Source organism: Battus philenor, unplaced genomic scaffold, assembly GCF_028537555.1.
Source record: "Battus philenor isolate CCGP_79_NKW_IND1 unplaced genomic scaffold, ilBatPhil1.0.hap1 SCAF_20, whole genome shotgun sequence".
Taxonomy (NCBI): Eukaryota; Metazoa; Arthropoda; class Insecta; order Lepidoptera; family Papilionidae; genus Battus; species Battus philenor.
In genome coordinates, this window is record NW_027181683.1 from 1,478,996 (window position 1) to 1,494,945 (window position 15,950).

Below are 15,950 nucleotides of genomic sequence, written 5' to 3' on the forward strand. Positions count from 1 at the left end.
AAACATTAACTGTTTATTCATAAATTAACTTTAATTACAAATTACGAAGGGGAACACTATGGTAGTGCGAGGTACACGATGTTGTCTTTGATCATTAGCAATCATTCATTGCTCTATGATTCATTGATTGTTTTGACGTTCGCGGAAATAGACGTGCTGTTGTGTTTTCGTTTAAGTTATCTTCTATTTATAAATGAATATCCTGTGAATTATGTGTGTAAGTGAAAATAATTGAAATCGAAGTTAATAAATTAAATTGCCTTCTAAATATGGCGCTAAGAGAGGCTGCGGAGGAGTACTTTCGTACAATGAGTCCATTGGCTGCAAAAATTCACGAAGATATCACAGAAGCCAAAAATGCATACGAAAACATTTGGGATACTCTTTCTTACAAGGAAAAGGTAATTAACTGATTACTCATTTATTCCATGGTCACGTTAACTAACAAATGAAATAATTAAAAGTATATCTATTTTTAAATAGGTCTAAAACAACTGCTGTTTTTGCTTAGCTTAAATATTTACATAAGTGTACATCTAACATACGTTTTGTATTTTAGGAAACGAAAAAAAAGACATTTTCAGAACTTGTTTCAATTGTGCTTGTATTACTCTATATGTAGAGATTTTTGTAAAATATAATGTATTTTAAAACTTGTATGCTAAAGAGTATAGACTGAAAAAATCAAAAGGGTTACCAAGTACGTGTTATTTTAACCTCAGATGGTTAAGAGGGATGAAAAATGTCACTTATTTTCTAGGTTACAGTTTGGTTTTGTCATGTGGAAAAGACATGTGTGAAAATGTATTGCATTGTAATTATTGTTTTTTTATCAATTTTAATAGAGCATATCTATTTTGTAATATATATATTTAAATAAAAATACTACACCATCTTTTATAACTATAATAATGTAAAGACAGTATTATTATAGATAGTACATATAAATGTTACATATTGATGATATGGAGAGAAAACATATGCCCAGTCAATGAATCTACATATCAAGTGTTATATTTTGCATTTACCTAAATAAATACTAGAAAATCAGACAAATAATTTTAATATTTACTTTTTAATATGCTTTGAGATAATTTATTTTCAAAGACAATAGCATTACAGTTGCCTTACACTTATTAATACATCACTATTAAAATTAAGGAATGGTACAAACATAAGATTTCCCAGAGATTACTAAATTAGACACAGTGTGTGTGTTTTAGGAAATCATAACATTTCATTTATTTATTTATTCATGCCAGTCAATAGAAGTTAAGACATATATCTCCCCCTAACTGCCATGACTGGTCTAGCGTTTTAGCACTGGTTTAGCAACTTTGATTATATACAATCAATCAAGTGGAAGGCCCATGGGGCATTTTGCTAATACTTTTATAGCGCAAACTGCCTAGAAGTGGAAGAAACTACAGAAATCATTGTTTCCAGACAATTATAATATAGGAGTTTTCAAGAGAAAAGTGAATGGCTTTCTTCTGGGCAAGCATGTACCATGAAGCATAGGTCAAATGCTTTTCCTAAAAGGATATAAAAAAAAATACTAGAGCTGTTTGATACATTAGTAATGTTCCCTGCTGCAGTGCCTCTTCAGATGAACAATTCTTTGACCTAAATTGATGACTTTATTTATTCTGCTGATATACGCGCATATTAGTTTCTATTGATCTTGGAGTGGCATTAATATTTTTAATAAGATGTTACCATGTCTTGGATCCATATTTCATCACTGGCAGCACACATTTATCATTGACACTATGACTTAGTTGTTATAAAAGTTTAAGTAACTTTACTGTAGTTATATAACTCCTTAGATAAGTATGCAACTTACACTACATTGTAATACAGGAAAAATTGTTTTAATGTTTCTTGTTGGGTAATTAATAATTTATAACTAGATCTTTACACTGAGTTGGTGCATGCTAACTAACTTTCTTAGGTGTCTTTCATTATCCCTTTATGCTTTTTACAATATCACCATCATAATTTAAGCCATAACATGTTCATTATGTCCAGTATTAGTCTTTCCTGTAGATATCAAAGCAAGGAGTTGGAATTGGCCTTCATCCAGTCTTTCAACAACCTTAACGGTGTCATCTGTCCACTTTATGGTTGGATTACACTGCCCCTGCCTCTTCGTGATCTCCACTCCACAATCTTAAAGCCTTTATGCTCTGGCCTCTGCCATTTTTACTTGCCAATTTGTTAGGCTATGGTGGACTTTTCAATGATCTTGTCAAAGTTGTGTGTTCCTCATATTTTTTTTTATGGCCCCCATTATTGGAGGCCTCTCATACCCCTAATTTGTTGGGATCAGGCTCTTTGTTTACAAAAAAGTTTTTCAAAATTTTATCTTTATTCTTCTCTCTTTTTCATACTTCTCAATTTCTTTTATTCTTACCTTTTTCCTTTACAATATCTTTCATTTTGTTCTTTCATTCCTTCTTGCTTTCATTGCCCTCCTTATTACATGGTACATTATTTATTCTTTATTTTATTACTTATCTTATTTTTATATCAGCATTCTTCATATTAGTGACATTCAAAGTCATTAATAATTTGTATAATGAGCAAATGTTCATTATTATCATCATTTTAGAAAATCCACTACTGGGCATAGACTTCCTATATAGATTTACAACAACACCAGTTAAGAGCAGCTTGAAAACAGTTTATCACACTATACAGAATCTATAATTTCCATCGAGTTCATTAAATGTAAACTTGTTATTATATATTAAAGTGTATATATAAAAATTGCAGGCGGAGATAATAAACGAATCGATAATAAAACCGGAAATCGCCCTCAAGTACACTCTACTAGATTCGCTAGAGTTCGATTTGAATGATCCACCGGTTCCGAACGATGACCTCATGTCGTTCTTCGGCAGGGAGCACGCCACCAAACTGGTACGGGACGAGAACGGCTCGTACAGAGACGAGCATTCAGCTCCGTTCCTCTACCAGACCAAGAGTCAGTTGAACTTGTGTGTACTCAACGAGCATAGGGTACCGAAGGAAGTAAAGTGTACATCTCCCCCTCCTATACTAACTGAACTGGCCTTATCCCATTCTAAAGTGGTCAATGAATTGAAGAACGCTTTAAAATCACATGATGTTTTGAAGAGCACTTTTAAAGAGCCTAAGGAGAGGGAGAGAGATGTGACGTCACCAACGGGCCTGTTCAGCAAGTTCATAGGCAACTTCAAGTGCAAGGATGAAGAACGGGAGTGTTTGATGACAGTCCAGAACACCCACATCGTAGCGTCATCGGACAACTTCTTCAGAACGAACTTCAAGAGTCCGCAGAACGAGAACAAATTTGAAAAAGACTACAGGAGTAGTGTTATCAAGTCTAGTAGTGGTAAGTTTTTTTTTTAATTTTCATGTTTTACACTTTGGATCATATACTGAATGCATATACATGTGGAAGTTTTAAAATGTTTTTTACACCTGTTTTTATTTTACCCGCCTCGTGGTCTGAGAAGCTGTAGCAGTCCTAAAAGGCTAAGGGAGCCGAGGTTAAACAGAAATAAGATGAGATCACTCTGAAATATGTGACACAAATTTGTATTTTGACCATCCTTCGTCTTATGATAATACAAACCGTCCTGGTCTCCAGCAAGACCTGATAAAGATGTTCAGTGTGTGTCAGTAGCCCTCCCCCCCTACTAGGTCTAGAGAAGGGGGGGACCTACACCGCGTCTACCGGTTCGTGGTCGCTACTACAGAACCTTTCGGCCCCAACGACAGCCGGTTGCACGAGCGATGTGCTCACTTCAAATGAGCAATTCTTTGAGCTATGTCATCTTGGTTCTTCTGAATCGACCGTAGCAGAACTCCGAGCATAGCTCTCGTGGAAGAAAGACACGCACTGAACATCTTTATCAGGTCTTGCTGGAGACCAGGATGGAATTTGTTGGATGCGAGCAACGCAGGACCAGTCATCATGACGATCATTGGATGGGGCATATGACTTGCAATAGGCGTGTCCATAGACTAAAAAAAGAACACTAATAAGTGCGATGTAAAATGAGTTACCTTCCCGGCATTTCCGGACAGACGACTCATAGGCCGCTATAAAATAAGATTACGAGTATCTTAAATGACACGAAAGCCGGTATTTATTTTATCACTGACTAATAGTTTTTAGCAAACAGCAAGCGCAGTGTGGGATATTCACCTATTTAGTAGAGATATTAGGATAGTCCTATCAAAATCTTCAATCAACATAAAATGTCGGCATTGTTGTCCATATACGAAGCTACCACTGGCACGGAAGGCAGTTCTGCTAAAGCCGGCGAGAAACTCAACAGTTGCTCTTTACAAATATTGTTTTATAAAGAGCGCGCGACAATAATTAGCTTCCTCAGTGAGCATCAACATTTAATTCCACGCATTAACATCAGTAGAGTATACTTAATTTATTCTAATCTAAAAATAAGTGTTTTAAGAAAAAAATTATAAAAATTGTATGTAATTTGAAAAAAAACTTAACATATGCGAGATTATATTGGGCAGCGATATATCACAGCGATCGCTAACCTATCTGCCAAGCGTAACGATCGTGTTATATCCCCCCTATAAATATCTTTAGATATATTTTTAATAAATAACGTACTTTTTAATTTGTAAGAAAAAGTATTTTCAAAATATGTGTTACTACGTATTAAAATTAATCATTGTTTTATATATGTCCCTGAAGACTGTACTGATAGAAGTTATATGCCCGTCGCATTATAACATAGTTTCAGAGCGTTCAATTTATACAGAGTGATTAAAAATAGGTGTAAATGCTTGAAAGTTTTTTGCTGGTATATAAGCTATACGTTAATTAGCTCAAAAGGGCTCACTTTGTTTTTGGCACTAATCGGTGTAACATAACTCCTGAGGATGCCCCGTGGGTAGTTGTGTAATTCGCATTGTTTGCCGCATGCGCATTTATCAGCGGGCTGGCGGGCGGTGCACTTTGTTGCACGACTACGACTGTATGTGCGAAAGTGGCTAAATGTTGATCCTTTTCTTACTTAGGATGAACATCTGCAAAATAACGCCTGATTCCATTAAATATTTAAGCTATACGTTAATTCTTAAAGCTTTTAAATCAATCATCCTGTAGATAAAATATATTCCTATTTCTCACGGTCATGTTGTAACATAACATAGACTTTACCAATTTCATTTATATTTTTAATACTGAACAAAAATGGCAAAAAACACAGATATTTTTAAAAAGTTTATTATGTTGGTAGCTTAGAACTTCGCGTGTTTGACAGTTCGCATTGAACTTCGTGCGTTTGACAGGTTGCATTGATTCGCGCGTTTGATACTTGTGCGCTGCTAAAAAAACCAGATAAATGTAAACTATTTAAAACTAAATTCAAGTCAAATATTTTTTCCTTTTTTTAATCATTGTCTTGTTTATTTTTAACGACACCATAACAATGTGCAGTTTTTAAAATTACGTTTCGTGCGATCAGTTCCTCATCCCTACTCCATATTGGCATCCTCAGGTTGTGCGGCGGTTGCCGTATTCGTCACATAGATGAATCAAATGCGACAAATCTATAACTGCAGTTACAGATAGAATTTTTATATATACAAGAATATCTATAATAACATATCTGTTTAGTAGAAACGCTCCAATGAATAGAGTATTATGTAACGGTATTTATAGTATTGCTATTAATGCAGGGGTGTCGAACTCGCGGCCCGAAATAAAATTTATGCTACCCAGTTAATATATTCAATGCGTGAGTTTTGTAGAATAGATGTCAAATATCATTATGTAAATAATAATTTATCTTTAAATATATTTATTACAATGTACGAATCAAAATCCACCGAAACTCCTTCTCGTCTTAAGTACCGCAATGTATGAAGACTAAGGTTTTTAACCAATGTTTATTGCCGGTGATGATATACGGATCCGTGACGTGGTCACTTACCACGGGCTTCATAAGAATGCTAAAGATCACCCAGAGATCAATGGAAAGATCTATGCTAGGAGTTTCGCTGCGATATCGAATCTAAAATGATGGGATCTGCAGAAGAACTAATATCAACAACGTAGCTCGAAGAATTGCTCTGCTGAAGTGGGCACGTCGCTCGTGCAGCCGATGGTCGTTGGGGCCCGAAAGTTTCTCGAAGGTCTGGTCACCACGACCACGATATAGTAGATGTGGCGTCGGTAGACCCTCAACCAGGTGGATCAACGTCATAGTGAAGGTTGCGAGAAGTGACTGGATTCAGGCAGCGCAGGAACGATCACCTGTGGGCAGTGGTTGCAGTGGGCTTCCATCGGCTGAAAAGAAGACTAAATAAAAATAAAAATATTTGTTGATATGATCATTTTTTTTGCAGCCCATCTAAAGTTGGGCACCCCTGAATTTAAAATATAGGCACGCGCGTATGTTTGTACAGACAAACATTCGCGGTATCGTCGCTATGTTTAGTCATTACCGTTATGCCATTGTTACAGGTAACAATATCTCTTTTTTTTAAATTCATTTATATTGAATTATCTGTGGTTGTTATGATAAATGTTAAGATAAATAACTTGAGATGTATGAATTCCAATTCCTGTCATAGTTTAAAAACTTTGATGTCCATAGAATACGTTTTAGAAACGTATTTTCAAAGATTTTATTGTGACTTGACACATTTATTCCTTTTTCAAATTACGCCCCCCTATGTAACAGATATAATTATTATATTAAAGCGAAATGGTTGAACTCGTGTCGAGTCCATTTTCAAATTGTCCCACTGACCGTGGGCCCCACGTTGGGAAACGCCGTTTCATATTGACCACAATTGGATTATATTGAATAAACATAACAAAAGTAACTCTATAAAGACAATTTTTTTTCTCCAGACTCCATATAAAAAACTTAATTTCTAATGTACATCTGTGTCAACGATCTGCAGAGTACAGATCCCTCTCTGAAACGACTCCGGAGAATGGTGTTCACCTACCAGAAACGTGATCTTCAGAGTAACAGGTGAGGGTCCAAAGCTTCCAGTAACTTAAGCGACTCAGGTGGGAGATGGATCGCACCACGAGGATTTCGGAAGTACCGTGGACCCTATACCCTGGGACGAGCGATTTATAGTAGCAAAGCGCGAGGAAAGATCGTGATGATATTTGATCGGGAGAAAGTGATCGCCGTGGGGGTTTTACAGGATAGGAATCCCACATTACATTTGGAAGACCACCACTTCTCCACCGAAAGTTCAAAAGTAACTCAAGTTTTACAGCAATAGCAATATGCATCGTTGAATTTGATGTGTTTGAAGTTGTCCTTCTAGCTGATTGAGGTTTTGTGGAGATTCATGGAAACTGACTCTGTCCAAGAGGTATGTGGACTAAAAATTTACGCTGGGTGATCTTACCCTAGTTACAACAAATATATGCACGTAGAAGGACTATATCAGTGTAGGTGTATAGTGTAGTGAATGAGGTGTAGTGTAAGTTAGGAGGACCACTCAGCAGTCGGGAGTGACGCCGGGCCTCTCCAGACCGCCCTCGCTTGAACTCAGGCTGATTAAAAAATTAGCAAAAGAAAATAACCTTATTTTAAACTAGAGAACCGAAGAAATTGTTCACGTGTTTGCGCCTTAATGCATGGATTGATATTAAAAATGTGAAATTCAAATTCTTCGACCAATTCATTCAATACACGCGTAGCACGCAACAGAAATGTTTCTTCTGTAATTACTGCGATCATAAGCAACAGACAGTTGCTTGGGAGTACTCTGCCGAAAAGATGGAGCTTTTATAAATATACGAACTGGACAATCGACAGCTATTTGAAATTTTATCTTAATATATCTCATAATATACACCAATACCTCACTTTGCGTCGTAGTTACGTTCCAAAAAAACACGACGCAAATTGAAACGACGCAAAGTGAATTAAGATTTTCTATAGCAAACCATGTAAAGATCGAAGATAGGTTTCAGGGTTACAAAAATACTACTTTTTAAAAAGAAAATTGAACAATGCAAACATTTAAAAAAGAAAAATAATATAACTCTGCCAATAAATAAATTGGAAAAATATTTACCTTTTTTGTAACCAGAAAAAAAAACGTAATAATTCATATAAATTTATTATTATCTTTTAAAAAACGCACAACACTACATTACAACACACTACGTAATTGAAACTGAACCCTAAAATTAGTAAAACAAAGTTAAAATAAAACTGTATTAAAATTGCGTTGTTTTTAATTAGAAAAGGAATCCCAGAGTGTTGATGGCATGGCGCAATTAGAAACAAAAGTTTTACCATCTTTTAAAAAAGAAAAGAAAATTAAAAAAAATTAAGACTCGTACCCAAAACAACGCAACCTCGAAAATTTAACGACCCACTGTGATATTTAGTACTAATTAAGCAGCGACGCAACTTCAAAAAAAAAACGCAAAACGAAACGACGCCAAGCGATGTATTTATGTAAATATAAAAAAATAACCTTGTCCCAAATCAAATAGGGGTCGAAGCAGAGGTCCCTAATAACGGAGGCTATAAAAAAGATTTGTAGCACGTGTCAAACGCGCGAAGTTCATAACGTACTGTTAAATTAAGCAGCGACGTAACTTCGAAAAAAAATCGCAAAACGAAACGACGTAAAGCAAGTATTTGATACGATCGAAGATATATATTCAATGAGAGATCTTATACATCGTAGTATAAGACCACCCATTGTACTTTTTCTTTACTATTTGGAAACTATGTATATATTTTCTAGCGTGTAAAATAAATAAATAAGAAGTAATCAAATTTCAAAATCCAAGATCTTCACTCCTCGACGCATGTCTGGTTTGTAGATGTACCACAGTCTATTAGTTACGCAAACTTGCAATTTGCTTTCATCTCACGTACGGAAGTATGCGGTTAAATCCATGTTTAGATTTAAATAAATTAATTGAACCAGTGTTATAAATACTAAACTGTGAATAATGAACTCTCTTACGGTGTTATATAAAACTTTTTACTATGCGCTTGTGTAAATTGAATTGAAAATTACTATGTTTCGTCAATGTGTAAAAGTTTCTTAATGCATGATATTCACTATTCATAAATCAATGTTTTCAGAAATAAATAACGTAATCTAATATATAAAATTTCCATGTTAGTTACCGTACTCCTCCGGAACGGCTTGACCGATTTTTACCAAATTTTATATGTGCAGTCAGAGAATCGGCTACTATCTATTTTCCATACCCCTAAGTGATAAGGGTTGTTCATCCTTATTTTTTTTGGTTTTTATTTTTTTATGATACAGCATTCAAAAATACATACAACCCTAAATTTTCACCTCTCTACGATCAACCCTTTTTTATTTGTTAATTAAAAATTGATTTTTTTTTGGAAAGTAACGTTTACGGGTTCAACTAGTGTTATATAAAAATTGATTTCAAAATTTAGATTATTATATATTAAAACTAATAATTGTATACTTTATGTAATATAGATTTAGTACTGCTAGAAATAATTGGCCTGTCTTATTACAAAAGAAAAAATATCAAGACGGGCCAGGAGATACAAACGCTACTAAGCATTCGACAAGCGACAGCTTATGTTGGAAACGCTTGAAAATAATTATCACTTGAACATACGCTTTTAAAGTGAACGTGATTTGTTTTAAATGAACAATCTCGTATCCAAGTGATAGGACATGTTTAGTTGATTCGATTTTATAAACGGCCGAGGATATCACACGTCTTCGCTTACGATAATGTTTTGATAGCGACATCGAGTTATTCGTAAACTTCCTTAGATATAAAACTATGGATAGAATGCATTTCTGCGCTACAGCATCGAAAGTTCTAGTATTAAAATTATAAATAGCAAAATAATTTTAGTTCTTCTGAAGTTTATTCAGATGCAGTTTCTGTATATTGCACACTAGTATTAAAATTATAAATAGCAAAATAATTTTAGTTCTTCTGAAGTTTATTCAGATGCAGTTTCTGTATATTGCACACTAGTATTAAAATTATAAATAGCAAAATAATATTAGTTCTTCTGAAGTTTATTCACATGCAGTTTCTGTATATTGCACACTAGTATTAAAATTATAAATAGCAAAATAATTTTAGTTCTTCTGAAGTTTATTCAGATGCAGTTTCTGTATATTGCACACTAGTATTAAAATGAAAAATAGCAAAATATTTTTAGTTCTTCTGAAGTTTATTCAGATGCAGTTTCTGTATATTGCACACTAGTATTAAAATGAAAAATAGCAAAATAATTTTAGTTCTTCTGAAGTTTATTCAGATGCAGTTTCTGTATATTGCACACTAGTATTAAAATGAAAAATAGCAAAATATTTTTAGTTCTTCTGAAGTTTATTCAGATGCAGTTTCTGTATATTGCACACTAGTATTAAAATGAAAAATAGCAAAATATTTTTAGTTCTTCTGAAGTTTATTCAGATGCAGTTTCTGTATATTGCACACTAGTATTAAAATGAAAAATAGCAAAATAATTTTAGTTCTTCTGAAGTTTATTCAGTTGCAGTTTCTGTATATTGCACACTAGTATTAAAATGAAAAATAGCAAAATATCTTTAGTTCTTCTGAAGTTTATTCAGATGCAGTTTCTGTATATTGCACACTAGTATTAAAATGAAAAATAGCAAAATATTTTTAGTTCTTCTGAAGTTTATTCAGATGCAGTTTCTGTATATTGCACACTAGTATTAAAATGAAAAATAGCAAAATATTTTTAGTTCTTCTAAGGTTAATCAGGTGCAGTTTCTGTATATTGCACACTAGTATTAAAATAAAAAATAGCAAAATATTTTTAGTTCTTCTGAAGTTTATTCAGATGCAGTTTCTGTATATTGCACACTAGTATTAAAATGAAAAATAGCAAAATATCTTTAGTTCTTCTGAAGTTTATTCAGATGCAGTTTCTGTATATTGCACACTAGTATTAAAATGAAAAATAGCAAAATATTTTTAGTTCTTCTGAAGTTTATTCAGATGCAGTTTCTGTATATTGCACACTAGTATTAAAATGAAAAATAGCAAAATAATATTAGTTCTTCTGAAGTTTATTCACATGCAGTTTCTGTATATTGCACACTAGTATTAAAATGAAAAATAGCAAAATATTTTTAGTTCTTCTGAAGTTTATTCAGATGCAGTTTCTGTATATTGCACACTAGTATTAAAATGAAAAATAGCAAAATATTTTTAGTTCTTCTGAAGTTTATTCAGATGCAGTTTCTGTATATTGCACACTAGTATTAAAATGAAAAATAGCAAAATAATTTTAGTTCTTCTGAAGTTTATTCAGATGCAGTTTCTGTATATTGCACACTAGTATTAAAATGAAAAATAGCAAAATATTTTTAGTTCTTCTGAAGTTTATTCAGATGCAGTTTCTGTATATTGCACACTAGTATTAAAATGAAAAATAGCAAAATATTTTTAGTTCTTCTGAAGTTTATTCAGATGCAGTTTCTGTATATTGCACACTAGTATTAAAATGAAAAATAGCAAAATAATTTTAGTTCTTCTGAAGTTTATTCAGTTGCAGTTTCTGTATATTGCACATTAGTATTAAAATGAAAAATAGCAAAATATCTTTAGTTCTTCTGAAGTTTATTCAGATGCAGTTTCTGTATATTGCACACTAGTATTAAAATGAAAAATAGCAAAATATTTTTAGTTCTTCTGAAGTTTATTCAGATGCAGTTTCTGTATATTGCACACTAGTATTAAAATGAAAAATAGCAAAATATTTTTAGTTCTTCTAAGGTTAATCAGGTGCAGTTTCTGTATATTGCACACTAGTATTAAAATAAAAAATAGCAAAATATTTTTAGTTCTTCTGAAGTTTATTCAGATGCAGTTTCTGTATATTGCACACTAGTATTAAAATGAAAAATAGCAAAATATCTTTAGTTCTTCTGAAGTTTATTCAGATGCAGTTTCTGTATATTGCACACTAGTATTAAAATGAAAAATAGCAAAATATTTTTAGTTCTTCTGAAGTTTATTCAGATGCAGTTTCTGTATATTGCACACTAGTATTAAAATGAAAAATAGCAAAATATTTTTAGTTCTTCTGAAGTTTATTCACATGCAGTTTCTGTATATTGCACACTAGTATTAAAATGAAAAATAGCAAAATATTTTTAGTTCTTCTGAAGTTTATTCAGATGCAGTTTCTGTATATTGCACACTAGTATTAAAATGAAAAATAGCAAAATATTTTTAGTTCTGAAGTTTATTCAGATGCAGTTTCCGTATACACACTACCTGACGTTTTGTCATTCGTGCGAAAGAGATAACGCTCTACGATGCCGAAATTAGCCGATCGTCTCTCTCCAAAGGTCGATGTGCAATATTTATCGCCGGGTATAGTACCATTTGCCTCGATACCCAATTAAGGTTTTCTATAGACGCCATTATAGTAAAAAAGTCAGGTTACGCTTTCCTATATCACGAATTTAATTTAATATCATCTATTATATACGCTAGAAAATATGTGTAATTTCATACTAATAAAAAAAGTAATTTATTTAATGGAATCAGGCGTTACCTTGCGGACACAAAAATAACACAAATTTTAGAGACTAGACTCTGTGTTTGGCACTAATCGGTGTAACATAACTCCTGAAGATGCCCCGTGGAGGGGTGAAACACGTGTTGAGTGATTTGGCGGTGGCGGTTGTGATTCGCATTGTTTGCCGCATACGCATTTATCAGCGGGCTGGCGGGGGGTGCACTTTGTTGCACGACTACTACTGCATGTGCGGAAGTGGCTAAATATTGGTCCTTTTCTTACAAAAAAAAATTAAAGCGTGCGATAATATCACACGAGGCAATTTCTTATAGACAACCATAGTATGGAAACAGTAGAGGGATATATAAGGGGTAGTTAAAGTTATATATAGACAAAACGTACACATATACATACATTCTACTTCTTTACAGATTTTACAATCGGGAACCTTTCGATCACAATAGCCATTGGTCGCACTAGCGATACAAATATACTTACATAAATATATATACATGTAAATGTATATTTTCTTAACATTCTTTTTATCAGTTTGATATGTGGAGACATTTTTAATTTGTCTATCTTTAATACACTCACTGTCCGCTAGATGGCGCTGTACTATTCGGATACATTTTTCCGCAAAAAGCCGGATTTGGTTAAGCCGATATTGATTTTGGCAATACTTGCCGATTTTTGGGTTGTGTTATTTTTATTTATGTAAATATATGATTTTTCATTTCAGATCTGTCGGAAGAGAATCGTGGACTGCTGTCTTCGAGCCAGGCGTCTTCGGGCACCGACTTCCAATCAACGGAAACCCTCACGGATAGTATGAACGTGCCAAAAACTGGTTATGATTTTTTGGACAACTGGTAATGAGTACCGAACCCATGCTTTGTTCACTTCATTCGGTAGATATAACTTATCAGTATTATATTGAAATATTATTTGTAATATCAACGGTGTAAGGAATCTTGTTGGAGATATTTGTCGTGTCCAAAACAATCCGTACGTATCAAGGTCTAAAATTAACCATGTTTGGTTTATTAAAGTTTTTGGACAAGATAGATGGCGCTTCATCTAAACCTTTTTTATACGTATCGCATATATATATGTGGTAGTGAATCACGCAGGTGAATAATAGATGTTTTTGGATATTTTTTAAACACTTTAATTTTTCACTTCTTACATAGTTGATACAAACCGGCCCATCGCCATCTTCCCCGAGAATGCCATAATTCATTCCTTCTCTTCATTCATTTATCAATCAATCGCTCATTTCCTTCACTCTTACGTTCCGTTTCCACAAATATACATACTAAATATTGTACTTCGTATAAATATTAACATTATTGAATCAAAAAAATTATGTTTACAACCTTCCATAATGTTTGTTTCTAGTGGGGGCCCTAAAGTTTAGGTATTATAATTAGCGTTTATCGAAGCGATCCGGTGAAATAGTATAGTGCAGGACCCGAGCTGCAGCAGACTTAGAGTTTAATTTAAAAGAGGTCTTAACCAAGGCATTTTTTTTATGGCCTCCGCTATTGGGAGCCTCTCGTACCCCCTATCTAGTTTAGGACGGGACTTTATTTACACATAATTTTTTTAGAGATTTATCTTTATTCGACACTCACTTTCATACTTCTCGATTTCTTTTATTCTTTCATTTTATCCTTCACAATATCTTGCGATTTTTGTTCATTCATTCCTTCTTGCTTTCATCGCCTTCCTTTTCTCATCTTTTTACTCTTAGGTGGCTACTACTACTACTACTCCGCTAGCTCAGTGACCCAAAGTGGGTCTTGGCCTTCGAAGCGAGAGACTTCTACTTTCCTCTATCTTGCGCCATCGTCTGCCATTGGCTGACATTCAATTCGCGCAAGTCTGCCTCAACGCGATCGATCCAGCGATACCTGGGTCTACCCACTGGTCTTCGACCCCTCGGTTTTTCCACGTACGCTACCTTAGGTGGCTAGGTACATTTTTATTTTCCAATCTTTATCTGTATTTTTTGATATCACAGATTTGTTTGGATTTGAGCCTTTTAATACATTGCTAGATTTGAACCTAGGCATTATCTGTGCCCTGGTAACTTAAACGCGTGGAATATGCAAATGCCGTTTAGTTGTAATAGTCCGATCCTAAAAAAAAGAGGGTATGTTCGACAAAACACACCGGTTCTTTACGATTGAATCTTGGCCCTTGTACTAAAATATACTTTAACAGTGAGCAGTGGTAGCCCATCGGCAGATGGCTGGGATTTGCGATCTTAGGTAGCCGGTTCGATTTCCTCGATGCAATCTTATATAATTCACACGTGTATTATTTATATAGGATTGTCACTCCTCACAGAAAAAGTTTCTAGAAGATGTGCAGCAGCGTCTTCTGTTTATACTCTCTCATAATACCACACATCGCCAACCCGCCTGCCAAGCGTGGCGATGAAGGTAATCCCCCCCCCAATAGATATCTTTGGAGAAGACCTGTGTCTTGCATTCGAAAGGCACATAATTGTCCCTTTTGAGAAGATTCCGTAGCCAAAACCAAATACAAGCCGATTGTCGTGAATAAAGTGTAATTGCACTCAGTATTTATTTCTCTTTTTGATTTTAATATTATATCATTCCCGCAAGTTGCTTAGTCACGCATCCGCCATTTTGGTGACGTCATTCAGTACGGTCAGCGTAAAAAATTATAGATGTTTTTTGGGTATTTAATTTTTTTATTTGCTATCAATTTTTTGTTTATCAATCATAAACATGTTGTGAAGACTAAAGTCCGGCAAGCGCAGCGTGGGATGTCTGCCCACAGAGTGGACAGATGACTTTGTTAATGTCAGTAGAAAACTCTAGAAGCATGTCCCTTCCAACGAGTCCTATGTGAAATCCTTAGGGCAGGTCTACGTCTAGTATCGTCTCCTAATTTTAAGTTCCTTAATATGTTATCTGTTTTAATATTTTTTTTGCTGACCGTATAGATGATGACGTCACACTGGAGACATGATGGAGCAATTTGCGTGGGCGATTTTGATTTTAGCAATTTTAATTAACCAAGTATTATAAGTATTTGGTTATTTAAGTTTCAATAATTAATTAGGGATCAGGGGCGGCTCTAGCTCGTGTGCAATGAAACCCTGGCGCCCCCTAGGTCTGACACCCCCCCCCCCCCCCCGGTATTAGTAGTGAAATAAGGTTTATTTCGAGTTGATACAAAATTTTCGAAAAAGAAGCCGCCTATAAGGCGCTCGCGTTTGATAACTGCCGCCACCGCGCTGGCTGGCGGCTTCTGTCATATCATTGTTGTACCATGATGGTCCAAGACGATGCTCTTAGCCCTTAACTTATCAGATTTTTTTTATATGACATTAATATTCATACCACTTGACTTTTACGACCCAGGGATGCCAAC

General features: G+C 34.4%; 1 protein-coding gene across 1 annotated transcript; it reads left to right on the forward strand.

Annotated features, from left to right (window-relative positions):
* Positions 1 to 159: 159 nt before the first annotated feature.
* On the forward strand, positions 160 to 13,619 carry LOC137922888 (uncharacterized protein C1orf198). Its single transcript, XM_068765982.1, has 3 exons — positions 160 to 401; positions 2,779 to 3,379; positions 13,282 to 13,619. The coding sequence occupies exons 1-3, from the start codon at positions 270 to 272 to the stop codon at positions 13,413 to 13,415; spliced, it is 867 nt and encodes a 288-aa protein (XP_068622083.1). The 5' UTR covers positions 160 to 269; the 3' UTR covers positions 13,416 to 13,619.
* Positions 13,620 to 15,950: the final 2,331 nt, after the last annotated feature.

Bases quoted from the DNA above. Each gene is read 5' to 3' on its own strand.
- LOC137922888 (XM_068765982.1), top strand. From the start codon at position 270: ATGGCGCTAAGAGAGGCTGCGGAGGAGTACTTTCGTACAATGAGTCCA. The intron at 402-2,778 runs GTAATTAACTGA...TAAAAATTGCAG, and splicing joins CTCTTTCTTACAAGGAAAAG to GCGGAGATAATAAACGAATC. The intron at 3,380-13,281 runs GTAAGTTTTTTT...TTTTCATTTCAG, and splicing joins TGTTATCAAGTCTAGTAGTG to ATCTGTCGGAAGAGAATCGT.